Genomic DNA, 26,123 nt, shown 5'->3' on the forward strand with positions numbered 1-26,123 from the left:
CTGGGCAAGGTCTCCTCACGCAATCCCCTCGGTGCAGCTGGAGAGCTGCTCAGGTGAGGCACGGACACAGACTCAGGGAGCTTTGGTGCTGGGGCTGAGCCCTGCCTGCTCACACCAGCACAGCACGGGGAGCAGAACTGCACCTCCTCCGCTGTGGCTGCTGCACAGCCTCAGCTCTGCACAGCAGCTTTAACTAAATTAAATCACCTGTCCCCAGGTGCGCCACAGGAGGGGTGACCACAACAAAGACTCAGCTGGGAAGGGCTCCAGCAGGTGTTGGACTGGTCAGTCCTTGCAAAGTCTTTGCAGCACCTGCTTGAGAGGTTTCAGTGCTGGCAGGAAGAACTGGCAGGTTTGACCCTGGAAATGGCTCCTGAGCTGAGAGCAGGGAGGGAGGAGCCAGGCTGGGGACAGGAGGAGGCCCAGAAGAGCTCAGCAGGACTGGTGGGACAGCGTGTCCCTCACCTGTGGCCGTGAGCAGCAGGGAGCAGTCCTGGCCGTTCAGGTACTCCATGGCCGTGATCCGCGTGTACCGAGGGTTCCCGTTGTGGAAATAGTCCAGCTTTTCCCCTTTCTCCCAGTCCCAAAAGCTGTGGGAGGAAGAAACAGCGCCTGAGTTTTCAGCTCTCTGAGCAGGCTGTAGAGAGATGCACTCATTTGGGATCCCAGTCTGGGATTTCCCCTTTGGAGTCTGGCATCCTTTGACTAACAAAATGTCACGGGAGCGTGGAATGGTTTGGATTGGAAGGACCTCAGAGCCCAGCCAGTGCCACCCCTGCCATGGCAGGGACACCTCCACTGTCCCAGGCTGCTCCCCAATGTCCAACCTGCCCTGGGCACTGCCAGGGATCCAGGGGCAGCCACAGCTGCTCTGGGCACCCTGTGCCAGGGGCTCTCACCATCACAGGGCAGCATTGCAACACCTCCACCTGCTGAGACAGCCAGGACAAAGGGCCAGCTGTCCCTGCTGTGTCCCCAGGTCCTCAACCCTCACCAGGTGCTGTCCCTGCTGTGTCCCCAGGTCCTCAACCCTCACCAGGTGCTGTCCCTGCTGTGTCCCCATGTCCCCAGCCCTCACCAGATGCTGTCCCTGCTGTGTCCCCAGGTCCTCACCCCTCACCAGGTGCTGTCCCTGCTGTGTCCCCAGGTCCTCAACCCTCACCAGGTGCTGTCCCTGCTGTGTCCCCAGGAACTCAACCCTCACCAGGTGCTGTCCCTGCTGTGTCCCCATGTCCCCAGCCCTCACCAGGTGCTGTCCCTGCTGTGTCCCCATGTCCCCAGCCCTCACCAGATGCTGTCCCTGCTGTGTCCCCATGTCCCCAGCCCTCACCAGATGCTGTCCTTGTCGGCCACGGCGATGCAGGGGGTGAAGGGGTGGAACTTCACCACGGAGGGCACGCCCGGGTTCCGGTTGAGGAAGATCTGATCGTCCAGCCGGGAAATGCCTGCGGGGACAGCCTCAGCTCAGGGCACACCCGGGGTGTCCCCAGGGTCAGCCCCAGCTCAGGGCACACCCGGGGTGTCCCCAGGGTCAGCCCCAGCTCAGGGCACACCCGGGGTGTCCCCAAGGACAGCCCCAGCCCCCCAGTGCCACAGGTCACCCCTGCCCCCGTTCTCACCAGGACACCCCCAGCCCCTCCCTCCTTCCTTCCAGAAGCTTTAAGAATCTTAAAAATCTCAAAATTTTTCTCATTTCAGTGGCACCTTGGCTGAGTTTTCAATATTAAATACAGCAAGCCGTGCACACAGGCTCGTGTAAAGTACCATAAATGACTTTTGTCTCCTTTCCCAGCCCTGTGCCCACATGTCCTCAGCACACCTCCAGCCCCTCAGGTGAGCTGGTGCCCTGCTCATTTCGCAGACTTTTTGATTAAAATGTTCCTAATCGGCCATCACTCTCTGCAAGGCAGCCTGTTCACCTTTCTGCATGCCTGCAGCATGTATCACAACCTTCCTGCAGTAAAACCAAACAAACCCACCTCAGTGTCAGAAGAAGACTATCTCTGTTTTGCTGATAATTTATATGAAAATTTATCTGTTTCCTGGTCGAATGAAAAATGCAGCTAAAGTCCCTTTTTTTTAAATCAAAGTAGGTCATACTGCTTTCACAACTATTTTGACAGGTAATCAAAAATAATTCATTTGCAAGGAAAGATAAAACTGCATTCGAAGTCTCACTTCCTGCTGATTCAAATTTCTCTCAGTTTGAAGGTTCTCAGACTCCCCCAGCTGTCTCAGGTCTTGAGGTACAAACCAAGAACCGTGCTGACAAACCCTGCATCCTTCACACGGGCAGGCAAAGAGAACAAGCCCAGCCAGACCCAGGGAAACGCCAGCTCGTGTTCAGGGGAAAACCAACACTATTTCTTCAAAACATAAAATATGAAAATGCCTTTTTTTTTTTAATTTAAAATACAGCATTTCACTGTAGCTTGTGGGTTTTATTTATTTAACCATCCATTTCAGTTCCCTTAAATTTTTGGTTAATTTGCAAATGAAGAATGCATTTTCCACAGAGACCTTAAGATGACGGGTGAAGACTTCTCCCATCCTGTGTTCAGAGCAGTTTGCTATTCACCCACAGTGCAGGGACCCCTGACACTGCTGGGTGAGTCTGAATTCACCACACCGAGCCCTAAACCCAGGAGACATCCATGCAGCCCGAGTTCGTTTTAGAATGCATCCACTGAATCCAATTTTCATTAAAAGCTTGTAAGCCTGCTTTAATTCTTTGTAATATTTCACATTTTCTTTTTTTTTTTTTTTTTTTTTTTAAATGAATAGTGGCATTTCAGTCGCTCAGGTCAAGCAACCAAACATGAACACTGTCTAGAAAGGGATTTAACTTCTCTGGGCAAGCACGAAAAATCCCCTTGTTTGTATTCCACCAGAACCTCCCGGGCTCCGGGATCACATCTGCGTTCCTCTGCTTGATGATCCTGCATGAAGCTGCAGGCTGCACCCCCAGGAGCCCAGGCTGAGCCCTGGGCACTCTTCCTTCAGCACTCCGGCATTTCCAGCCCTGCCAGCCTCCAGAACCATCCTGGGGAGGAGCAGCCCCTGCTCGCCCCAGGCCTGCCATGGGAGCACACCAGCAGCTCCTGCTGCTCAGGGCACACGAGCAGGGAAGAACTGAGGAGTTCAAATTCCTCTGGAAGCTTCATTAGGGGTTATGAAATATAAAATAATCATTTTTTAAATTTGGCTGGTTAGAGGCAGCCAATCTGGATTAGGTTCCGGTTTATTCGAATAAATTCCTGCGCTGAGAGAATGTGTTCTCAGCAAATAAGAGAACTTGCTGAGATTTCCCGCAAAATTCTGGAAAATTTTGCTGGAAGTTTTCCAAATTTCCAGCCCGAAGCTGCCTCAGAGAGCCCTAAAGATTCAAGCCCAGGTTCCTGGTGAGCTCCCACGGACCTGAGGCACCTTGGGAGCAGCACACACAAAGCACAGGCACAAATATCCCGAATAAAGTGGGATACAAGGAGTGAACAGCACTCAGAGAGCTCAGCATGGCAGGGAAGGTGGGAGACATCCCTGAGGTGTGTCCTGAGCTCGGGGACAGCCCCAGCAGGTCCCACATCAACCCCTGAGCCTGCAGCTCTGGATGTAACCCCGCAGCGATCCCCTCCAAGGCAGAACCTGAGCTGGCTCAAACGGGGAGCAGCAGGGAAACGCCAGCAGCAGCACCAGCAGGGAGCAGGCACCAGCGGGAGGGGCCGTCCCTAACTGGGATCACGGCGAATTGGGGTGCCAGGGCTCAGGTGCCGGGCACGGGAAGCACTCACCCCTCTGGATGATCTTCTGCGCCTGCTTCCTGACGCGCGCGTTGCGCAGGAAGCGCCACTCCCGCTCCTTGCGGATCTGGCTCTCCAGGTCGTGCTCCTCGGGGATCTGCCAGGACAGGAGCACACACACACGCACAGCAGTGACCCCAGAGCTGCCCGTGGCCGCCGTCCCCTCCGAGCACCGCGGCTCGGATCACGCACAGCGCCCAGCTCGCTCTCAACTCTCCTCAGCTGAGAAGCATCACGCAGATCAAAGAGGGAGCACAGCCCTGCTCCAGCCAGCTCAGAGCACGCTGAAACCTTGCTGCTCCCGCCAGTCAAGGGCTGCTGGCCCAGCGGGACGTCATGGCCACATTCCCAAATCCCCGGGATGTCCAGCTTTCCACCGCCATTCACCATTCAGCCCTGTTTTGGTGCCCTGTGTCACCTGGCTTGGATTACACACAGAATTCCCCCCAAAACTGGAAAGGGCCCTGCAGCCACAGCCCCTCTGAGCCGTTTGATGGTGTTTATTGACACCCCACAGCTCCAGGTTTCAGCGCTCCCCTACAAAAGCTCCAGGCACGGCACGAGGCCAGGCCAGCCCCACCACGGCCATTCCCAGCCTCATCCACAACACACTCACAGGATCTCACCCCAAACCATGGCAGGAGCCATATGAGGTGTTCTTCATACTTAAAAAAAATGATCCAAGACTCCCCTGCTCCAGAAGCATCCCTGGATCAGTGAAGGAGCTGAGCTGCAGGGCTCTGGTGCAGCTCCCTTTGATGCTGGTTGTTCCAAAGGAACAACTCTTGGAGAAGGGAGACAAACAAACCTTATTTTCCCTGAATAAGAAAGTCCTTAAATCATCTGTCACTATTACAAACGCTGCCTTCCAACCATGTTATCCTTTGGAAAACAGCTGTTACTGAGCTGGACTCCTGCTTCTGTAAAATAAATAAAAAATAAGAAGCCCACCCTCCACCTTTCCTCCTGGCAAAGAAAAAAGCTCTTTATCTCAGCACAACACCTATTAGACAGGCAATGACAAACGACCCCTAACGAAAAGCAACAAACAAACCTGAGCTAAAATACATCAAAGGGATTTGAGAGGGGAGAGATGACACCTACACCTTAATGAAAATCCAGCTTCTCTGGGAATAAATTAAAGCAAGCCCAGGGAAGAGCCCTTGGGCCAGCATGGCAGAGTCAGAGCACGCAGGTAAGGGCTGTGCTGGCCCCCAGCTGTGTGGCTGAGGGGATCATCCTGCCCGGAGGGAGGCAGGATCCATGGGAACACGCAGGTAAGGGCTGTGCTGGCCCCCAGCTGTGTGGCTGAGGGGATCATCCTGCCAGGAGGGAGGCAGGATCCATGGGAACACGCAGCCCAGCTCTGCTCCCTCCCCTGGACGTGCCCCAGCTGCGGGATGGGGACGGGTCCTTCCCCAGAGCTGCCCCCAGACCTGTGAGCACCTGAAGCCTCCCAGCAGAGTTTTCCTTCCCTGACCCGGGTCTGTCCCTCTCCCCAGGGCAGTGGGCGCCAGGAGGGGAGCAGGGAGCGCCTGGCACAAGGCTCCAGAGGAAAATCCTGCCTGTCACCGTTCCTGCAGCAGCTACAGGATCCCACTCCTCTCCCAGGGCTTCCACCCAGGGCCAGGCAGCTCGGGCAGGGATTTAGCAGGAAGGGCTGCTTATGTAATTCTCACCTTCCAGGATCCTTCCCAGCTCCTGCCTGCATGTTCTGCCAGCCCTGGAAATAACAGATGCTGGCTCCCGCTCTCCTTGACTCAGGACTTCCTGACAGCTGGCACCGAGGCTTTCCTGCGCCCCGTGGCTCCCAGAACAGCTCTGAGCCACGAGGGATTGCAGGGAGAGGAAAAGCTTCTGCAGAGATCAGAGCAGGGCTAGGGACCTGCTTTTCCTGGCACGGGGAGAATTTAGAGCGCAGCGTTTCCTTTCTCCGTTTATTTGATTAGATAATCAATAAATCAAACCCGGAATGATGGCTTGGAACGGAGCCCCTGATTTACGCTGGAAATTAATCCCTCAGTCTTTCCAGTGAAAGCATTCTCAGGGCAAGGTCCATGAAGCAAAACTAAATCCATAAATTATATATGACTGAGATGCACTCACAACCATTTTATGTTTATTCATTACAGGAACAGTTGCCTCGTCTTTCCCCGTTTATGAAGGCAGGAGGCAGCTCCAAAGGAACGGCTGGAATTAAGCAGCAGTGTCGTTTTTCCATCACTGCTTGGTACACTTCACTCTTTGCCTTTTTCATGAGGCTGAAGCTCCCAAAAGGCAGCAGGCAGGACTGTTCCCTGCTGCTGCAGGAACAGGGACTGCAGGAACAGGGGCTCCATGGAAACTCAGGCAGCACCCGAGCTGTCAGTCCTGACTTCCAGCCAAGAGAGCTCCGAGAAAGTTCTCACACGGGGATTTCTCCCTGTCCCTTGCACACGCACCAATCCAATCCCAAAGCCACCTGTAATTCCCTGTTGGGACAGGATAACACCTGCAGGAAACTCCCTCTCCTTGGCCTTTCAAAGCTGCTTTGCAGCACTAACAGGGAAATCAAATGTCTCCCTCCCTGGTGTGATAAGAAAACACAGGTTTGGTTCTGTCCAAGCTTCACCCGTGCCTGGTGAGGACAGCTCATGGTCAGCAGCCCAGCCCTAGGCAGGGACAATTCCCAGCCCCAGGCAGGGGCAATTCCCAGCCCCAGGCAGGGGCAATTCCCAACTCTGGGCAGGGGCAATTCCCAGCTCCAGACACCGGCAATTCCCAGCTCCAGGCAGGGACAATTCCCAGCCCCAGGCAGGGACAATTCCCAGCTCCAGGCAGGGACAATTCCCAGCCCCAGACAGGGGCAATTCCCAGCTCCAGACACGGGCAATTCCCAGCCCCAGGCAGGGGCAATTCCCAGCCCCAGACAGGGGCAATTCCCAGCCCCAGACAGGGGCAATTCCCAGCCCCAGGCAGGGACAATTCCCAGCTCCAGGCAGGGACAATTCCCAGCCCCAGACAGGGGCAATTCCCAGCCCCAGGCAGGGGCAATTCCCAGCTCCAGACACGGGCAATTCCCAGCCCCAGGCAGGGGCAATTCCCAGCCCCAGGCAGGGGCAATTCCCAGCTCCAGGCAGGGGCAATTCCTATCCCCAGAGGCTCAGGGAGCTCCTGCCAGAGCCCAGCCCTGCTCCTGCCCCCTGGCACTGCAGAAATCCCCCCTTTCCACGCCTCCCCTCCCCGGCTCCTGTGAGTTACAGAAGTACAGGAATGCTCCAGGTTTTTTATTGCCTCCCCTAAGGTAATTTAGTCTATTTTCTATGCAGGAAGTAGTAGCAGAGCCACTCCCCCACAGAGCTCCCCACTGCCCCTGCCCATGCCTGGCTGCCTACTCTGATTTATTTTATTAATAAAGACCCCCCTCTTCCCGGGGAAGAGGCTTTCTTGGGGAGCAGACAAATGATTCTAATAAGAACTAAGAGCTCAAACATCATCCTCCTCCTCTCGTGCTCTGGTCTGGGCTTGAATCAAGGCACTGGAGCTCATCTTGAGGAGGAAGAGCCCTGGTGGAAGCTTGGCCAGGCAGCCCAGCCCCACATCCCAGATGTGCCCATAGGAATCACTGCGTGGTTGCAGCAGAAAGGGAATTTCACAGCAGCTGAGGAAGTGTCAGGCAATCGCTTCACCAGTGATTCCCTCTGGAAATCAAGAGCCTGCCCTGTTCTGATACCCTTAAACTTGGGCAATTACCTCACCCCAGCACCTGAACATGCCAGGAGTGTGGGGATGATGGCTCAGCCCAACTCCCAGACGAGGCAGCACTAAAACCACACGATTTCCTCATTAGCACGATCTCAGCAGCAGCGTTGGACACAAACATCCGCCGTGGAGAGGCAATAATGGAGCCTGGGCACGGCCCCTGCCGGCCATGGCAATCCCTGCCAGAGATGGAGCTCAAAGTCCCGACACCTTTGGGCTCCCTGAGACTCCCAGAGCACCGGGAAGTTGCCTCTAATGAGGGAGATTTACTGCTTGTCCTGCTTCATACCTAAACCTGAAACCTGAGCTTTGGCTAAAACATTCTGGGAATTTAACAGCTGAAACATTCTGGGAATGTAATAGCTTCTCTTTCCAGTCACTGCTATCTTTGCCCATCTCTTAAGAGCTCTGGTTTGAGTTTTTCCTGGAACAAGGTTTCAGTTTCTCTCTCACTTCACACAGAGACAACTTAATTACCCAAACAAGTTGCTTCTGAAGAGACCTGGATGCAAATTTGCCATCACCACCCTTATCCTTCACTGCAACACAACTTCTTGCATTTTTTTCAACTTTAAAAACCAACAATAACGCTCCCCAAGCTTCCCCCAGGCACTCGTGGGCCACTCACTTTCTCCTCTGGGAGCTGAAGCAGAGCAGCTCCCAAATCCCACCTGAGGACAGAGGGGCAGAGGCTCTGCTCTGTCCTGCTGCCACCGTGGCCTCTGCCAGGGCAGCTCCCCTCCACTTCTCTGCCTCTTTTACCACAGCCAGGAGATTCAGCTGGAATGCCAGAAGGAAAACAGCATCTCTCTCTCTCTCCAGCCTGTCACTGCCCTTTCTGAGGAAAAGGCCCCTCCTTATTCCATTTGTTTATTCTAAAAAACAATTCATTTTAGCTGTAATGTGATGTTCTATATGCAGAGAAACACAACATTTCAGACAGAACAACTCTGCAGCGCAACCAGGCCAAACTGGGGGATGTGGATATAGAACCTCTCCTCATTCCTACGTTTTTTTGTGGGTTGTGCTCCACGGGGAGCCGAGCTCTTCCCCAGGCTGTGTCTGTCCCACCCTCACCGACCCCTCTGCTCCCTCTGGTCACTTCTTCCCTCTCCCTGACAGGTGACCCCACACTCCCCAGGGCAGCACGAGGCCAGCAACGCATTCCTTTGCTCCCTGGATGGCAGGGAGGAGCAGGGGCAGGGGCAGGGGCAGGGCCGTGCCCAGGGGCCAGCACGCCCTCCAGGGTTACCTTCATGACGGGCTGGGCGAAGTACTTGGCGCTCCAGTCGCAGAACCCCGTCTGCACCGCGGCCGAGATGAAGCTCTTGTGTCCCACGGCGTCGTCAGCATCATCGGCTGTCTGTGGGGAGGGGACAGGGGTGAGGCCCTGCAGGGCCAGGGACACCCCAGGGATAACCCAGGGACACCCAGGGACAGCCCAGGGATAACCCAGGGACAGCCCAGGGATAACCCAGGGACCCCCCCGGGACACCCCCAGGGACACCCCCAGGGACACCCCTAGGGACACCCCAGGGACACCCCCAGGGACACCCCCAGGGACACGCCACCGCCCCAGCCAGGCACAAAAGGCCCCAAGGGCTGCCCAGGACAGGAACTCTGCGCTCCCTGCTTTGGGATGGGATGTCACAGTCTGGCCCCGGAAAGGTGCACGCTCCTCAGCTGCAGGGATCTGGGCTGCAGCAGCCCCATGGCACCTCGGGGAGGTGCCAGGAGTTGTTTTGCCACAGGCTCCCAAGGATGTGGCGTGGAGCAGCGAGGACGCCTCGGGATCCAGGCAGAGCCGAGTGTCAGGCACTGGACACCCCGAGGGAAAAGGGAAAAGCTGCTCCACTCCCTCGGGCTCCAGCCAGGCTTTCAGAAACGCCAGCCAGGCTGCTGCTGCCAAAGGCCAGAGCAGGGAAGGTGCTGCTGCCTTCTCCTGGTGATCACAGTTGTCCCCTGGCCCCGCTCTGCCAGGGTGGGAGCAGCCCCGAGGGTCAGGGAGCTGACTCTGGGCTGTCGCTCACGCACACAAACGTTTGCAGAAGAGCAAGCCACGGGCTCTGATTAGACACATTGCTTAGTGGCAGAAGTGAATAATGCCCTATCAAAAGCCATAAAACACAATTTATCCCGAAGAAAATAAATTAATCAATTTTTATTTGGCTGGTTAGAGGCAGCCAATCTGGATTAGCAGCAGCTGGAAGCAAGCGAGGGACGCACAGGAATAAACCACAACCAACGGAAAATGGGACAAACCCCAGTGGGCAGAAGCTGTCAGAGCTGGCAGGGAAATCTCTCCTTACCTGTTCTGGGCCTTTGTCAAACATTTTCCTTGTCCTGGGGAACTGGTGGGAGTGGGGGGTGTACTGGACACCCACGTTGGTGACGCTGGGGCGCACGGACGCCAGCTCCCGGCTCACCGGCTGCTTGGGCACCTCGTTGGTCAGGCTGGAGCTGCTGGTGCTCGTGGTCGGAGGTGACCCCCTGAGGGACAGGACAGGGATCAGGGGTCACCGGACACGAGATCTGTGTGTGCCCCGTGTTACTTTCACTTTGTTCCTTCTCACAAGATTTGTGGTGCCTCCTCTGCAGAAACATCACAATCCCCACGTGCCCCCCAAAGGCCAAACCGACCCCAAACCACGGGTGAACTCTGACTGTGCCAGCTCCTGACTGAGGGGATGATCCTTGATGTTCTGGGAATCTGTGATGCCTGACCTAAGTCACCCTGACCAGGGACTGCACTTCCAAGGGGGAACCGAAGCTTCAAACCATTGGAATGCAAACTGGGCCCTCTGTTCCAGCCTGGAGCCTTACTGGAGCACACTGGTTATGGGACCAGCAGGTGTGACGTGTGCTGTCCTCCCCTGAGAGCATTTTGGGAACTAACCCCGCTCTCAGCCCCCAGCCTTGCCCCCAGCACTGTGTTTCCCTGCAGTTCAGGCAGGCTGTGGTGTCCATCAGTTAACCCTGGCTTTCATCAGCCCCATGTGCAGCAGGCACAGCTCAGACCCCAGCGGGAATTTGGGCACCACAGCTCAGGAAAGGTAAAAGCAGCCAAAGCCAGCCCTTCCTTCCAGCTCCCCGCGAGATACCCAGAGGGGCTCGTTACTCTTTGCCCTAAAGGAAAACAGGAAGGAGCTCCCAGCTTTTCCCAGAGCTTCCCTTCCTGCACACCTCACCCTGCTGACGGCACGAGCCGCGTTCCCCGGGGTGGGGCCGGGCAGGGAGCACCCAGCCCTGCCCCAGAAGGTGCTGGAAGGCCGGGCTGGACTCACCCCACTTGGTGGATGTGCATTCCCTTGTTGGTGGGGCTGGCAGGCGCCGACTGCGTCAGCGAGGAGGTGTCCAGGATGCGCTGGGGGCGAGCGTTGACCGTGGCCTGCGGAGAAGAGGGAGCCTGAGCGGGCGGGCACAGCCAGGGGCAGGCAGGGAGCTCTCCACGGGCTGGGGGCAAAGCAGAGCCCCCGGGCTGCTCCCAGCACCGGCTGGTTTCACTGCTGACCCCTCTGCTGCCTGCAGGGAGAAGGCTCTGAGCAGCCAGCAGAGCCAGGACCTGCAGAGCAGCACAAAGACAGCGCAGGGCGACAGGCCGGGGTCCCCTCAGCTGCCCAGGGCCCCCCACAGCCACCAGCCTTCCCTCACAGCTCCTGACTGAGTCCTGCAGCTCCCTCCACGACCGTGAATCGTGAAGCACGGTCTGAGCCTGCAGAAGAGGAGGCTCAGGGGGGACACTGTGGCTCTGCACAACTCCCTGGCAGGAGGGGACAGCCAGGGGGGCCGGGCTCTGCTCCCAGGGGACAACAGGACGAGAGGGAACGGCCTCAGGTTGTGCCAGGGGAGGCTGAGGTTGGGTACTGGGGAAAATTCCTTCCCTGCAAGGGCTGTGCAGCCCTGGCACAGTCCCAGGGCAGGGCTGGAGTCCCCGGCCCTGTGCTTGTGGCACCTGGGGACATCGGGCAGTGGTGGCCCTGGCAGTGCTGAGGGAATGGCTGGATGGGCTCAGAGGGCTTTTCCAGCCTAAACGATTCTGTGATTCTGGGATTCAGCCTCGAACCTTCTGTTAAAAACACCCGGACAAAGCAACCTGGGCTGAAGCAAACTTTCCTCTTAAGAGTTTTGGATTTCATAAAGTCTCTAGAGGCCAGCGCTGAACACTGGGTTCCCATTGTTTGTTCTGGTGCTCACAAAAATCAGGTCTGGGCGTTTTCCAAGGCTCAGGCCGGGAAGGAGAACTGCACCATTCCCATCTGCATCACAAACATCAATCCCGAGGCAGCCGCAGCCCGGGTGAGGCGCAGCAGCGCCTAATGAGCACAGGGAACAGCGCAGCAGCAGATCCCCTGCAGGAAGGCTGCAGCCCGGGCAGCCCACACACCGGCTGCTCACACCCGGCACGGCCCCACGGCCCTTCTGGAGAAACAGATCCACAGCCCTGCCTCCAGTAAAAACCCCAGCAGGACACTCTGGTCCCGTCTGATAACAACCACCACGGGGGCACGGGACACTGGGGATGGAGGGACCTCTGGAGATCCCCCAGCTCACCCCCCGGCCAAGGCACGGGCACCCGGAGCAAGTGACACAGCAACGTCTCCAGGGGCTTTGGAATGTCTCCAGAGAGGCTGGGCTGGATGGAACATCGAGGAGAAATCCTCCCCAGTGAGGTGGGCAGGCCTGGCACAGGGTGCCCAGAGCAGCTGTGGCTGCCCCTGGATCCCTGGCAGTGCCCAAGGCCAGGCTGGACGGGGTCTGGAGCAGCCTGGGACAGTGGGAGGTGTCCCTGCCATGGCAGGGGTGGCACTGGATGAGCTTTAAGGTCCCTCCCCGCCTGACCCACCCCATGGTTCTGCAATATTTAGTGCCCCACCACTCCAGATGTGAAGCCCATGGATACATTGCCCAGCTGTTCCCACTGAAGCCCCCAGCCCCAGCCAGGGCCCCCAGACCACAGTGAGCGACCAATGGAAGAAAACCTCAGCTTGCCCAGCTCCAAAATGAAGCCTCTCCTTCCCTAAATTTACAGTAATTAAACCAAAACATCAAACCCCCGGAACACCGAGTGTTTTACATCACCTGAGGCAGTACTTTTGTTTAAGCAGAACAATTTCTGTTTGCGTTCACCGGTAAAATTCAACCCCCGAGCGGGCAGCGCTGGCACACCCTGGGGAGGGGCAGTGCCCACGTGCAGCGCTCCCCTGTACACCCAACAAGCTCCACCAGCACGAAGGAAAGGGCTGAGGACACGGCTGGCAAAGCTTTCCCTGTCCCTGGTTTGCAGCGGGCAGCTCCTGCCTGAGCTCCCAGCACAGCCTCCGGCTCGGCCGCGGTGCTGCAGCACCGCTCCCGGCACCAGCAAAGGCCAGAGCGGCCCCTGAGCCCGAAAGCACACTGTGGGGGCAGCTCACAGCCTGGGGGCTCTGCGTTTTGGGGTTTTCATCACAGAGCCGCCCAAGGCACGGGGTCCTGGCCAAAGCAAAGCCCCCGACATGCGCAGCACAGCCCGGGACCCAACGCTTCCTTACGGATCTCAGGGCTAAGGCGAGGAAGAACAAACCAGTTTTGTTCACGGAAGCATCCCCAGCTAAAAACCCTCGTCCGTGGGAATGCTTCCTGCTTCCCAAGCCCGTGGGAAGAGCCGCAGCCTCAGGAAGCAGGGGCAGAGCAGCTGGCCCAGCCGTGCAGTGAGCTGCACCAGACCCAGCAGCAGCACAGCCAGGCCCAAAGGTGGCAGAGTGAGCAGAGCTGCCCCCAGCAGCCCCAGCGCTCCCAGGGACATGACAGGGGAATGATCACAGCAGCATCGATATCAGCATCGACACCGGGTATCTGCACCGGCAGGGAGCAACTCCTGAAAACACATTTCGGCCAGGAAAAGCAGATCTGGTTCCTCTTTATATCCCTTTTAACAGCAGCAGCAACATTTCACTCTGCAGAGAGCCTTCCAAACACAGAACTGAAACAGTTTCATGCATCTAGAGCAGAGAGAGGGAAATCTTCCACCTTTTCCTTTCCTTCTTGCCCTCATTCGGCATCCTGTGCCCTTTGCTGTACCCCTGTCTGGCCAGGGAAGGGCTGAGCTTGCTGCCCCCACTGCCAAGAGAATTCCCTGTCCCAAACCCAGCCCTCAGCACTCACTGGCACGTGCACTTCAAACAAACCAGGGTCCGAGTCAGTGACTACTGTCTCAAGAGAAACTGTGATTCCCAAGCAGAGGTGTCTGAGGCGTTACGGTGGCAGTGCACAGCGCTGCTCTCTTACCGCAGCTCCAGCCCGGCAGCCCCGGCCTGAGGAGCTGGGACGGTGCCCTGGAAAGGCCCAGTAAGAGAGCTCCCATTGCAATGGCTCATGGTCTGGATGCTCGGGTGGCCAGAAAGGTTCACACAGAGCTTTCTGTGCCCAGCCAGGGCACGCGCGGGGTGAGAAGATGTCCTGGGGTGGCCTGGCCCCGGCTGGGGGAAGGTGCTGGCCCAGGGGGGCACCTCCAGGGACATCCTGTCACCCCCAGGATGAGATGGGATGAGGATGGAGGTTTAGGCACCCAGCCTGGGCTGGGGTGAGGAGTGGCAGGGGTCTGCATGCTGACTCACATGTACTAGTTCACCTGGGTTGGAGAGCCGTTGTGGCTTCAGTCTGCAGGCCAGTCCCACTTGCATTATCTAAATCGGTTTGCAAACGGATAATTTAATGAAGGATGCTTAAGGTTTATCCCAGGGACTGATCTAGACAAGTAGACTTCTAAACCAGACCTTACTGCCCGAGGTCTGTGCCTAATTCACACCCTAAAACATCCCCAGGCCCTCCCCCACGTATCCATTTTACCTGATCAGGGGTTCAGAGCAGAGTTTAGCATCGTGAAGCACTAAAAGCTCCTTCTGCAAAAGGCAGAGCACTCCACCAGACCCATCCAGGTCAGTCTGCCTAAGCCTTGCCTAAGCATGAGAAAATCCACATCCCAAGAGCTGGGAGCACAGGTGAGCAGGGACAGGCACATACCTTGTAGGCAATGCTGTTGAGAACCTTCATGGCCAGGTCGGACACGTCGGGATAGGGGTCGGCAGCCAGGTGAAGGAGCACTCTCCAAATTTGGGTATAAACACTGTTGAAACTCACACCTAGAAAAATAAAAAACACAACAAACCCCAAAGCCCTGCAGCGCACGACAATCCATCAACTCCGATTCTTTGATCTGACGTGAGAAAATTCATTAGAACTCCGAACAACCCGATGACATCTCGGGGAACATCAAGAGAGGAGCTCAAAAACATCCCACACGGGCATTTTGTCTCCCTTTTGCCTGTCTGTGAACCCTGCAAGGGCTCCTGAAATCAAAGTGTGAGGAAGCAAAATAAATTAAAGGCTCCCTAAATCATCTCCAGTCAAACTCCAGCTTTTGCAGGCTCCTGAAGCAAATCACCTGGAAAGGCCAAGTGGATAATGTCTGAGTTGAAATACTTAATGGTGCAAACCCACAGTCACTGCCTGACGCTGCTGTGGTGATTTTTATTGAATGGTGCAGGGGCTCTCTACACTCCACAAGTTCACTAAATGTTTAAAGCCAAGCTTCAGGAGCTGAGCCCTCAGGAAGCAGCGGGTCCAACTCACTCCTTCCTATTGACATTTGTATCAATTCCTCCAATTTGTTATTTAACGAGCGAGATCAGCTGTTCGGTATTTCAGCAGAAGGGACTGACAGATTCAAAGTACAAATCAAATTAATAAGCGCTTGCAACAACTGACAGAATTCCGTGAACGCTTTATTTTGCTGCTTTTGGGCGAGAATTTGTTATTCAGCCTCCGAGCCCTGCCGGTGTCTGATCGTGCAACGCCCCGGCTGGGAGTGGAGCCATTTGGACAATGTGAAAGTGGTTGCACTAACAACAAAAAAAGAGCTAAAATAGAGATTTCGGATGAGTCACAATCAGTGCTAAATGACAGATCAAGCTGTTGCTGCTTTTCCTCCCGTGTTTCTGGAGGCATCTAAATATAAAGTTGGGAGGAAAGGCCCCCTTGGTCAGCAGGCAGCTCCTCACCTGGCAGAGCTAAAGCTGATCCCTGCAAGCAGAGCAGGCTGGCACAGAGCAGCTCTGAGCGCTGGCGGAGGGCTCCAGGAGCCTGCAGGCTGCCCTCGGGGTGCTGCTCTGAAAGGGGAACCCCCCTGTGCCCCAAAACCTGTGACAAATCGCTCCGCAAAGGGCCAAGGCAGCCCCCGCAGCCCAACTCCTCCCTCCCAGCCCACCTGCAGAGGGTGTCCCTCTCACCTGGCATCCTAAGGGTGTTCCAAGTGACGTCTGCTGAAATCTGCACTGGGACTCTCAGGAGTGTTTATGGAGGGAGCACCTGGAGCGGGCTGTTCCTGTGCTGGGGGTGACCCAGGCAGAACTCCCACCACCCCAGCTTATTCCAGCCTGGCCTGGGACACGCCAGGGATCCAGGGGCAGCCACAGCTGCTCTGGGCACCCTGCTCCATAGCCTCCCCACCCTCCCAGGGAGGAATTTCCCCCAAAATCCCGTCCAACCCTGCCCTCTGGCAGTGGGAAGCCATTCCCGTGTCCTGTTCCCATTCCCTCCAGGCCCCTGTGTAAATCCCCTCTCTGGTTCTCCCGGAGCCCCTTCAGGCACTGACAAGGCTGTAAAACCTCCAACAATGTAAATTGTAAAGGCTGTAAACACATATTTATGTAATATTGGATAATATTTATATAATACAGTAAAATTGCAAAGGCTGTAAATAGATAACAATGTTAAATCCTGGAAGCTTCTATTACCAAGGAGAGCAAAACTGGAGGGGGAAGGATAAAGAACAAGAAGGGAGAGAGGCAAAGTGCTACAAGGTGTGGGAGGAAAAAAGGCTCAGCTGGTGAAGCAGCAGCCAGGTAATGTCTGAGGTGTGCCCAGAGCTGTGCCCAGAGCTCTGCCTCCCACACTCCAGCCCGTTACATAAGGGCCGGGGGGAAATCTGGATGCCTTCAACTCTTTAAAGAGAGTAAAAGGAAAGGGAGAGGAGGAAGAGCGAGGGGAGCACCCAGCTGATTTCCCTGGGGCTCTGATAACCACCTCGCTCCTGGAGAAAGAGCCCCAACGACATTTTTTATACATCTAAGTCTCAGGGAAAAACCACATTTTAAGCAGAACTGTGCCGGTGCAATTCCCCCTTCCCAGCCTTTGAGAGAGACCCTGAGGAAGAGAAGAGCCTCACCTCTCCTGTGGAGCCCTTGAGGAGAACACAGGGAGCTTCTACAAAGGCACCTGGGGCTCAGGGCTGCTCTTCCCTGCCGCCACCGTGGGTGCAGGAGGGACACACCCGAGCCAGCTCCCTGCCGGCCCCTGAGCTCCAGCCCCTGGGAGAAGGGCAGCAGCAGAGGGGGCAGCAGAACAGCAGCTGCATTTCACGCTGAGGGCCGCAGCGCCTGAGCTGTCCCCGGGACGCAAAGCAGGAGCCGAGCAGGGCCTGGCGTTAATGGAAGCAGACAGCTCTGTAATTAGTCACAGCCAGCTCGGCGCACCTCGCAGCACGGACTCGCGGTTACAAAGTGATCCCTCTCGAAGAATGTCGAGAAGAAATTGCCTGCCGCTCCCCCGAGTTTGGTCTGCCCTGCACACGGGGGCTCAGCTCACCTGCCAGCCCCCGGGACGGGCCGGGCTGCAGCAGCTCCAGGGAGAGCCAGGGCGGATCAAACCCGACTGCTGACGGCTTCATCTATTCCCTTGGCTTTGCCAGGCTGGGCCAGGGCTCCTTTCCAATCCCCTGGGGAAATCCCTGCAGTGACCTCACGCCCTGACCTCCACAGACGGGGCAGCTCCAGTTCCCACCAGCGCTGCGGCAGGAGCAGACCCACTGCCAGCTCCCTGCTCCTGGGGAGGCACCCGAACCTCGGCTGGGCACGGGGGGACAGCGGGTGAAACCCTCAGGCAGGCACACAGGGACAGGGATGGAGCCTTCCAGCCCAGGGAAACGCAGCCGAAATATCTCAGCCCCGAGGACTCGGGGAGCTGCTCCAAAATGTCTGTGCCACAAAGCCCTGCCCTGCCAGGAGGCACCCCGGGGGAAGGGGACAGCCCAAATGCCCACAGCCCCGGAGCTCTGCTCGGCCTGGTGCCCGCAGGCACGGCTCAGTGCACCCCTGAGCCCTCCCCACCCCTGCAGGGGCTCGCTCCCACCCCCGGGCACTTGCAGAGGCACAGCTGGAGCTCCCCGTGCTTCCACAGCAGCCCCAAGCAGCTCATTCGGGGGAGGCTCCTGAGAGCAGGTGCCCCTGGCCGGAGCTGGCAGCACCGAGAGACAGCCCCTGCAGCAAGCTGCCACTCCCCAACCCCACCCAAACAAACCCCTGGATTTCGCTGCTGTGCCTGTTCCCAGTTACAAACGCTGCTGGCCGACCAGCTCCTCATTATCTCAGGCCATTAACACCGAGGGAGCAGGAGGCTCCTCTGCCCCAACACTGCTTTCTGCACCTCAGCGTCCACCTCCACCTCTGCTCTCCTCATCCTCACTGCAGCAACCTGGCCGGCACTCCGAGGCAGATCCTGGGAAATGGCAAACAGTCCTCCACCCCCAGCCTCTCCTGCTGGAAAAGGCAACAATTCCCCAGCACTTCATTGCTCCAAGATTTATTTCCCTCCCTCTTTGATCACTCCTTAAGATAATCTCTGCAGCCAAGCTCTCTGTAGGACAAAGGCTTTCATCGAGCGGTTTGGATATGAATAATCTGCCTCGAGGTATGCAAACCCCCATCTTAATTCCATCCCTTTTCCTATCTTAAAACTGAACATTTCCAGGACACCAAGATTAATGAGTGGCTGTATGGAAAAGCAGCAAGGCTCAGCTTCCCTTCCAAAATGATGTCTTTGTTGACTAACCACAAACTGCCTCTTGCCAGCTGGAAAACTGGGCCAGAAACAAATGTCTCTCCTGGTACTGGCCTGTCTGGCCAAGGAGCAGCTGCCAGAGAACAGAGCTGGGCTGAGAGCGTGTGTGGCTGCACTTGGGGAGCCACAACGGGGACATTTGGGCCACAGCTAGCTAAGGAACCGTTTGTGAAATGCGACAAGGAGGAACGGAGAGGTGCTCCTCAAGCTTTTGGATGATGTCTCAGTGCCAGTGCAGAGATTGATCCAGAACAATCCCTCCCACGCCAAGTTCTTAAAACTGCCAGAGAGGAACAAAGACCTGAGCACAGCAGGTTGTGGCTGTTCCTGGGTCCCTGGCAGTGCCCGAGGCCAGCAGGGACAGGGCTTGGAGCAGCCCGGGACAGTGGGAGGTGCCCTGCCCATGGCAGGGGTGGCTCTGGGTGGGCTTTAGGGTCCCTCCCAACCCAAACCATCCTGCCATTCTGTGATCAACGAATCAGCTTAGGGAATGCAGAGCACAGAACACAAACCGTGGCTGAAAATTCCTCCTTTCGCTCTTACAGACCAGATTTCTGCTTCACTGGGAGCCTCCTCACGTGTCCCAAACAGCTTTTTCACTGCTCTGGCCGTCTCAGACGCCTGGCAGAGGCGTTACTGCAGAGCCAGAGCTCCATTTCCTCTCTCAGAAGAGGCAGGGCAGGGCAGAGCAGAGCATTCCCTCAGTCACAAGTCTCTGCCCCACCGGGCTCCCCCAGCTCCCCTGCAGCAGCAGCCCGAGGCACGTCAGGACACCAAGGAACGGGGTGAGCCTGGGCTGCAGAGCCGTGGGGGAGGCTGGGGCTGTGGCAGCTCTCCTTGGGGAGCAGGAGACAGGGCTGGAGGATGGTGATGCTTCAGAAGGAATGAGAAGAGCCGGGCTTGCAGCAGGCAAACGGGGAGGTAATGGGATTCTGTGCGAGTCATGAATTTTAAACACTTCTCTAAGCTCTGCGTTTCCAGCTGGGTCTGAGCTCTTTGATGGAACAGGAGTGAGGGAGGCCCTGGAGAGCTGCTCCCTCTCTCCAAGGTTCCCCTCAGCACCTCCAGCTCCTCTCCAGAGCCTTTTCCAGCTCCTGTGAGACACACGGCAGCCATCCAGCAGACACCAGCGGGAATGGGAAAACTCAACTCCGAGCTCAAGATGGAGAGAAATTTCCTAACATCCCTGCCACGCTTCAGAAGATCCAATGTCATTACTGATAATCAAAAGCAAATTAACTGATCAAGTTCCTAATGAACTCATGATTTTAAACTGCCAGAGGGGCTCAGTAATTACAATCCCCAAATCTTTCAACTCGGGAGAGCCAAATCACCATTAATTCTCCTAGAAAACAGAGCGGAGAAAATGTTTCTTCGGTCAAGGCACTTCTATCACCCAGGTGATTCCTCCCTGAGTTACTCTCTCGGCACTGGTTTGTGACACAGGCCCATTTACCGATTACAGAGGAAATGCAGAGACTTCCCCCAGCATTTCCCTGGGCATGCTGCTCTCCCTGGAAGGAGGCCATTCCAAACGCCAGGTCCTCCTGCACGGTGCCTGTGATGCGGTGCCAAAACGGCTCAGATTGTTTGAAAAGCTACAGGTATTTTAAGGCAAAGCTGTTGAGGCCCCCACTGCTTTGTGCCTGAATTCCTAACAGGATTGCAGCGAAGCTCAGAACCGGAGCCAACAGCTCCCGCTCCCATCCCTCCGCTGGAGTGACCCAGCCACACACAGCAGGGGGAGAGGCTCCGGTGGAATTTCCAGGATGCCGAGTTTCCACAGGGGCAAGAGGGGCTGTGCTCACCTATGAGGGAGTTGAGGGAGGAGTAGGAGCTGACTCGCCTCATCTTGTCGATGGTCTCGAAGGACAGGATGTACTCCTCGTTCTCGGGGCTGCCCAGCGTGCTGCTGGCGCTGCTGCTCGTGCTCAGGTTCCCAGGGGAGAACGCCACGGAGCTTCCAGCTGCCAGGACAGAACAGCAGAGAACAGTCTTCACCCGGACACGAGCGCCCTTTTCTAAACCCTGCCACGCTCAGCCAAGGAAAGCCCTCACCCAGGGGGCAATTCCCCTTTTTAATACCGAATGATTCAACACCCAATAAGCAAAAGAGCGAGTTAAAAATCCACTTATGCTTGCAGGCCGGAAGGCGCCTTTTTAATCCCCAAACACTCAGAAAAATCAACGCTATCGGCCAGAAAATTGCAACTAATTCTGGGGGGGGGCTCCTCATCCAAGCCCTCGGAGCTGGAGGTTCGGGCCGGAGCGCCAGCGCCAGCCAGGCCCAAGGGGAGGGAAAAGTGGGGGAACTGGGAGCTGTGCCTTACACTCCTCGTTGAGGCTGAGGTTCTGCAGGGACTTGTTGAGGTTCCTGGCCGTGGTGACGGCGCGGATGTTGCCGTAGGAGCTGACGGAGCGCAGGCGCGGCGTGCAGGGCCCGTCCCGCACCGGCGTCAGGCTGCCGCCCTCTGCGAGGCGAGAGGCAGCGGTTAGGGCTGGAAGCGAACCCCGCCACGGCACCGGGGTCATCTCCCAGCAGATCGGTCACCGGAACACCACCGCCACGGGAGGCTCTGCAATTCCCCGTGGGGAGAAGAGGGAACGAGGCGCGGCAGCGGAGCCGGCACGGACCCCGCGTCCCTGCTGCCCGCGCTGCGGGTTTGGGACAGCGAGCCCAGCCTCGCCAGTGCCTGCCCAGGCCCTGGGGACTCCTCTCTGCAGGAGAGCGTGTCCACTCTCTGGGGTGGCCACTGCCCAGCCCCCGTGCCAGGCCTGGGGCGGCGCTGGCCAGCTCCTCTCTGCTGCTGCTCATCAAACCCCCCCGGATTTTCTCATCGTCAGGAGCCATGAAAATTCCGGTCTCCTGACCAAATTTCCGGCCTGATTTCAAGTGATATTTCACCCTGAGCACACGCAGACCCACGGGCTCAGAGAGCTGCTGTTTCCCTGCAGAGGGGCTGCACTGTGCAGGGGGACCAGTGCTTCCAGAGCATCCCACTGCAGGGTTCTTTTGGATCAGGAAAAGCCCTGTATGAACTGTGTGCAGTGTTTATTTCCTGCAGCAAATGGGGAGGAGCTCACTTCCCAACATGATTCAGTTATTCAGAGGACAGAGACTAAACCACTCTGTGCAGAGACAGAACACAGTCTTGTCTCCAAGATTCTCCTTCAAGATTCCCACTGCAGTTCACATCTAAAGAAGAGGTGAGGTTAGAGACAACTTCACCCGGACATTTAATTCCTCACATAAAGCCACAGAAGGGATGAGGTCACAGGCCCAGAGCACAGAGCTCTTCCCCTCCTTGCCTGGTCCCCACAGCAGCAGGGCTGGCTCATGGTGTGCTGGAGCTTGACCAGGTCAATGTGACACTGAACGTTCAGGTGTGACTCCAGAGGGGAGGAAGCAAATAAACCTTTGTGCTGCCTTGACCAACATCCTCCAGCCTGGAGCTGAAGGGAATCTCCGAATGGGGCAGGAGGCTCCTGGTGAGCTACAGCCATGGTTTAGGTGGAGGATGGATTTCTCCAGTGTAACATCTCACAGGCTGAACAGACACCAGACCTCCCCTCCTGTCACTCACCACGTCTTTAATAAATCCCCACCAGCAAGAAGCTCACTGTGTTGGGAAAACTCCTAAAATAATTCCCAAGTCCTTTCGGGCCCTACCCCTCCTGCCAAAGCCAAGCCCCACCTGGAGCAGCTGGAGAAGGGAGAGGGTAATTCTTCTCCTCCTCGATGAACTGCAAGGCCACGGTGCAGAAATTGCTCTCGTACTGAACCACCAGGTGACTCAGGGCCACCACCAGCTCCTGGGGACAGAGCACAGGGAACAGCTCACGGTTACACAGGTGAGAAAGGAGGGACTGAAAACACTGACCAGTATTGGTATTACTGGGTGATAACTCTCCCTTAATTCAGGGGCTGAACTGCAGAAAGCCTCGGGACTCTGCCTCACACTTCATTCCTCACAAGCCTTTTCCACCTGGGCAGGCCTCGTCCCTTTGGAGCCTGCTCTGGAGGGAGCTGTCCCTGCCCAGGGACAGCGGGCAGGGAACGACGTGAGCTTTAAGGTCCCTTCCAAACCAAACCATCCCGGGGTGCTGCGGCTGACTCTGCCCAGGTTTGTCAGCCTGAGGCCGTGTCACAGGCAGCCCTGGCCTGGCCCAGCCCACAGGGGGTGTGTGGCTGCCTCAGAGCCGGGGGCTGTGCCGGGGCTGGGGGTTCTCAGCCCCCCCTGGCACAGCTGGACCCTCCTGGCACTGCCCAGCCCCTCCAGAGGCACCTCCTGCCTGGCCCCTGGGAACAGCAGGCAGAGCTGGCTTTGGCTGCTGTGTCTGCTCAGGGACTGATCTCCCAAGGAGAGATTTATAAATCTCACAGAGCATTCAGCGTGCCACGCAGCTCTCTCTTGAATTGAACTGATTAAATGCTGGGACGAGACAACAGAAATGAATCTTGGCCACGCCGGTGACAACTGCCAGGGTGTTGACGTTCCAGTCAAGTAAACACCAACATCAGGACACTTCAGAACAGCCCTCAAAAACAATCCAGGATGTCAAAAACCACCTAGTGCCCCACTGATGTACGACGGCGCATCAGAACCCAGAGCTCTCCCAAGCCTGGAGAGCTGCTCTGGGGCAGCCTGTGATCATCCCTGCGGCTCCTAGGGCAGGGAGAGCTTTTGGCTCGGGGCAGGCTCGGGACACGCTCAGGACACTCAGGCCACACTCAGGCCGCTCAGGGCAGAGCCCGGCCGTACCTTGCGCACCATGGGGCTGCCGTCGTTGATGAGCTGGGCCAGCATCATGGCCACGTTGTGGTCGATGGTGGTCGAGTGGTCCGTGCGCTCCGCCGAGTTGCCCACGAAGGTGCCCAGAGCGAAGACGGCGGCGCAGCGAACCTGGGGACACAAAGAGGCCCGGCTGTCCCCTCTGCTGCCACGGGGGGTTCACTTATCCCAGCAAACTGAGCTCCCTCAGTCCTGGGAGCATCGACCCCAGCGGCCTCGGCAAAGGGAGTTCTAAGCGCTCCCAGACGTTTCATTTCCTTCCCGTGGGTGCCTCTTCCAGCTGGTGTTGCCTTGAATATTAATTAGCAGGAGGAAGGTACACACAGCTCCTGCTGGGATGTGGGTGTTTTATAGGGGTGCTGACTCCAGTCTGCAGGCACGGGCTTACGGGAAGGCACATGATGGGAAAAAGGAGAAAAATCAGGGAAAACTTTGGAAAGCCACCCCAACTCTGCTCAAAAAGTGGGGAGGATGGGGCTGGGGCAAGAGGAGGAGGATGCAGGGCAGAGACTGGATGTGGAAGGGAATCTCATCTGTAATCTCTGCACGTTTCCAGAGCTGTTTACCTCAGCTCCCTTCTCCCAGTGTGTGTGCTGGGTCTGATGGGCTCTGTCAGTCACTGCCAGGCCCTGCACAATCCCTCCTCCCCTGGGAGTGTCACAAAGGTAAAACACAGCCAATTAAAGACGCATTTTCACAACGAGCGGGGGGGAGAAGAGTTTTCACACTTGGACAAAAAGAGGAGAGGGTTTTTTGCAAAACACAGTGAGTTCTGGGACCACATTTTTAACAGCTTCTGATAGGCAAGGAAGCAAAACCCGTGGCATTTGCTAACTGCAGTGCCCAGGGGTCTGGGGCTCTGTGAACTCCCTCTGCATTTTTTTGGCAGCTCCTCTTGCAGGGCTTGTTTGACTCGCATCACGCTGAAGCAACAGCAGCGAGATCATTCTCGGAACCAGCCATAAACACAAGGCTCTGGAAGGTTCTGCAGGAACTTCTGTCCTGCTGCCAGTCCCAGGGGCCTTCAGCAGGAGAGCTGCATCTTTACCTCCGGGATGGGATCTGAGAGGAGGCTGTAGAGCTTCTCATGGGCGCTGTCTCTCACTCCACACCACCTGGCTGAGTCGAAGTTCTGCCAGATCCTCCCCAGACAAATGGCCACCCACTGCCTGAGGAGCGGGTGGGGATCACTCAGCTGCTCCAGGCAGATCGCTATCAGGTTCCCTTGCAGGCAGGCTTCCTGCAACACAAACCGAGTCTTTTGTTTGGGATGACAGCTTCCCACCTCATCCCCACAGAAGGAGGCTATTTCTGAAGGAGTCAGCAAGCCAAGAGAAAATAATTCAGTGTTTCCAGACTGATTCTGCTACGGAATACCAGCAGCACAGAGCTGATGAAATAGTTGAGCGTTAAAATGCTTTCTGAAATGCATAAAAGTTTGGTTTTTTCCTCTTTGGAAACATTCCTTGCACCTGTCAGAGCCCCAGGGTTTATGGCTCAATCCACAGACCATTCCCAGCCACCAGGGTCCCACTGGACAGCACCAGGGACTCTTTCTGTGCCAGTGTCCTTGTGCCCCACTGCCAGGTGCTGGGTACAGAACATCTGCCACATCTCCAGGCCAACTCTTCTCTTAACCCACACAGAAATAACAAACCCCAACGTCCTAGCTGTGTTTCCAAATTCGGCTTTGGGCTTCAAAGCAAGCCAGGACACTTTTATCAAAGCAAAGGCATGAGGCAGAGGTGGGAGAGGATCAAGGGAAAAGGCAGCTGGGACTCACCTGCCCAGTGTTGTAGTTGTTGACAATCACAGCCAGGATGAACGCTGTCATCGTCCTGTGCTCAGCCTGGCAACAAGACTGAGGGTTACCAGGAGAACAGGGCAGGGAGCAGCCACAGCCCCCTGAAACGTGCCATCACCCCAAGAGCACTTTGTGCCACGTTAAAAGGATGAGGAAATTCCAGCTTGCTTTCCCTGTTCTTGGCATCGGCCCTGTTCCAGCCCAGACACTTCCCCAGCATCCTCCCAGCCAGCCTGGCCCTGCTGTGGGGAGAGCCCCAAGCAGCCCCCATGGGAGCCCAGCTGCTGCAGAGGGAATTACCGAAGCTCTGGGGTGATCCCCTGCTCCTGCAGCCACCCTCACAGACCCTGCAGTCACAACTCCAGTCTGCAAAGCCCTGGCTGCTGTTGCTGCCCCTGTCCCACAGCTCAGCAGCGCCTGCCCAGAGCACTGGGAGCCCCTGCAGGGGGAGGCAGCCCCACGAGGCACCAGAAGAGCAGCAATCAGCTAAAGCAAGGCAAGCAAACGCCCAAGAGTCTGGATAAATGGGATCTGTCCTTACTGGCATGTAAGGATCTGCCAGGACTGAGAGGAAATACTTGTGTCCGTTGTCCTTCACCAGGTCAGCCTGGCACGACTGAAAAAGAGAGCAGAAAGGCACAGTGAGAAGCACAACACACACTTTTGTTCCTCCAGTGATGTGTAACCTTTCATCTCTTAACCATTTTTCTCCAGCCTTGTTTTCATTTGAGAAACCAAATAAAGCTCAAGGCCTTCCTGGGGGCTGCAACCAGACATCCCCAGAGGGACAGGGCAGGGAAGCCTCTGCCACAAACAGCAGGAATTGCGGGCAGGAGTCGAAGGAGCCATCTCTGTGCCACGTTAAACCTGCCCAGAACGTTTCTATCCCCTGCCACAGCCAGCAGAGCAGCCTGGGGAGCACAGGGCAGGTTCCTGGGCTGGGCTCAGGGCTCTGCTGGCACCAGCTCAGGCTCCAGGCTGACGTTGTGGGGTCACCCCCCGAGGATCCCCACGGAGAAAGCGAAAACGGGAGGGAGGAACCCCCGACTTGGCATCAGCTCCCTGTGGCACGGCGCCGCCGGAGACGGGCTCGTGCACTTTCCATCAGGAGGAGAA

The 26,123-nt window shown here is 56.7% G+C and overlaps 1 protein-coding gene across 4 annotated transcripts in view; it reads right to left on the reverse strand.

Moving 5' to 3' along the window:
* RPTOR (regulatory associated protein of MTOR complex 1) overlaps positions 1 to 26,123 on the reverse strand; it is a 99,127-nt gene that overhangs the window by 16,701 nt on the left and 56,303 nt on the right. For 3 of the 4 annotated variants that reach the window (XM_040081458.1, XM_040081460.2, XM_040081461.1), the window contains 15 exons: positions 25,549 to 25,623; positions 24,987 to 25,052; positions 24,252 to 24,443; positions 23,174 to 23,314; positions 22,106 to 22,223; positions 20,741 to 20,881; positions 20,219 to 20,377; positions 14,538 to 14,656; positions 14,132 to 14,200; positions 10,823 to 10,926; positions 9,848 to 10,028; positions 8,791 to 8,901; positions 3,789 to 3,894; positions 1,331 to 1,445; positions 466 to 590 (listed from right to left, as the gene is read on the reverse strand). In XM_040081458.1, coding sequence (XP_039937392.1) covers positions 466 to 590; positions 1,331 to 1,445; positions 3,789 to 3,894; positions 8,791 to 8,901; positions 9,848 to 10,028; positions 10,823 to 10,926; positions 14,132 to 14,200; positions 14,538 to 14,656; positions 20,219 to 20,377; positions 20,741 to 20,881; positions 22,106 to 22,223; positions 23,174 to 23,314; positions 24,252 to 24,443; positions 24,987 to 25,052; positions 25,549 to 25,623 — 1,822 coding nt within the window. The remainder of the gene's footprint in view (positions 1 to 465; positions 591 to 1,330; positions 1,446 to 3,788; positions 3,895 to 8,790; positions 8,902 to 9,847; positions 10,029 to 10,822; positions 10,927 to 14,131; positions 14,201 to 14,537; positions 14,657 to 20,218; positions 20,378 to 20,740; positions 20,882 to 22,105; positions 22,224 to 23,173; positions 23,315 to 24,251; positions 24,444 to 24,986; positions 25,053 to 25,548; positions 25,624 to 26,123) is intronic. The other variant, XM_040081459.1, reaches the window with a different exon arrangement.

This window comes from Hirundo rustica, chromosome 18 (genome assembly GCF_015227805.2).
Source record: "Hirundo rustica isolate bHirRus1 chromosome 18, bHirRus1.pri.v3, whole genome shotgun sequence".
Lineage (NCBI taxonomy): Eukaryota > Metazoa > Chordata > Aves > Passeriformes > Hirundinidae > Hirundo > Hirundo rustica.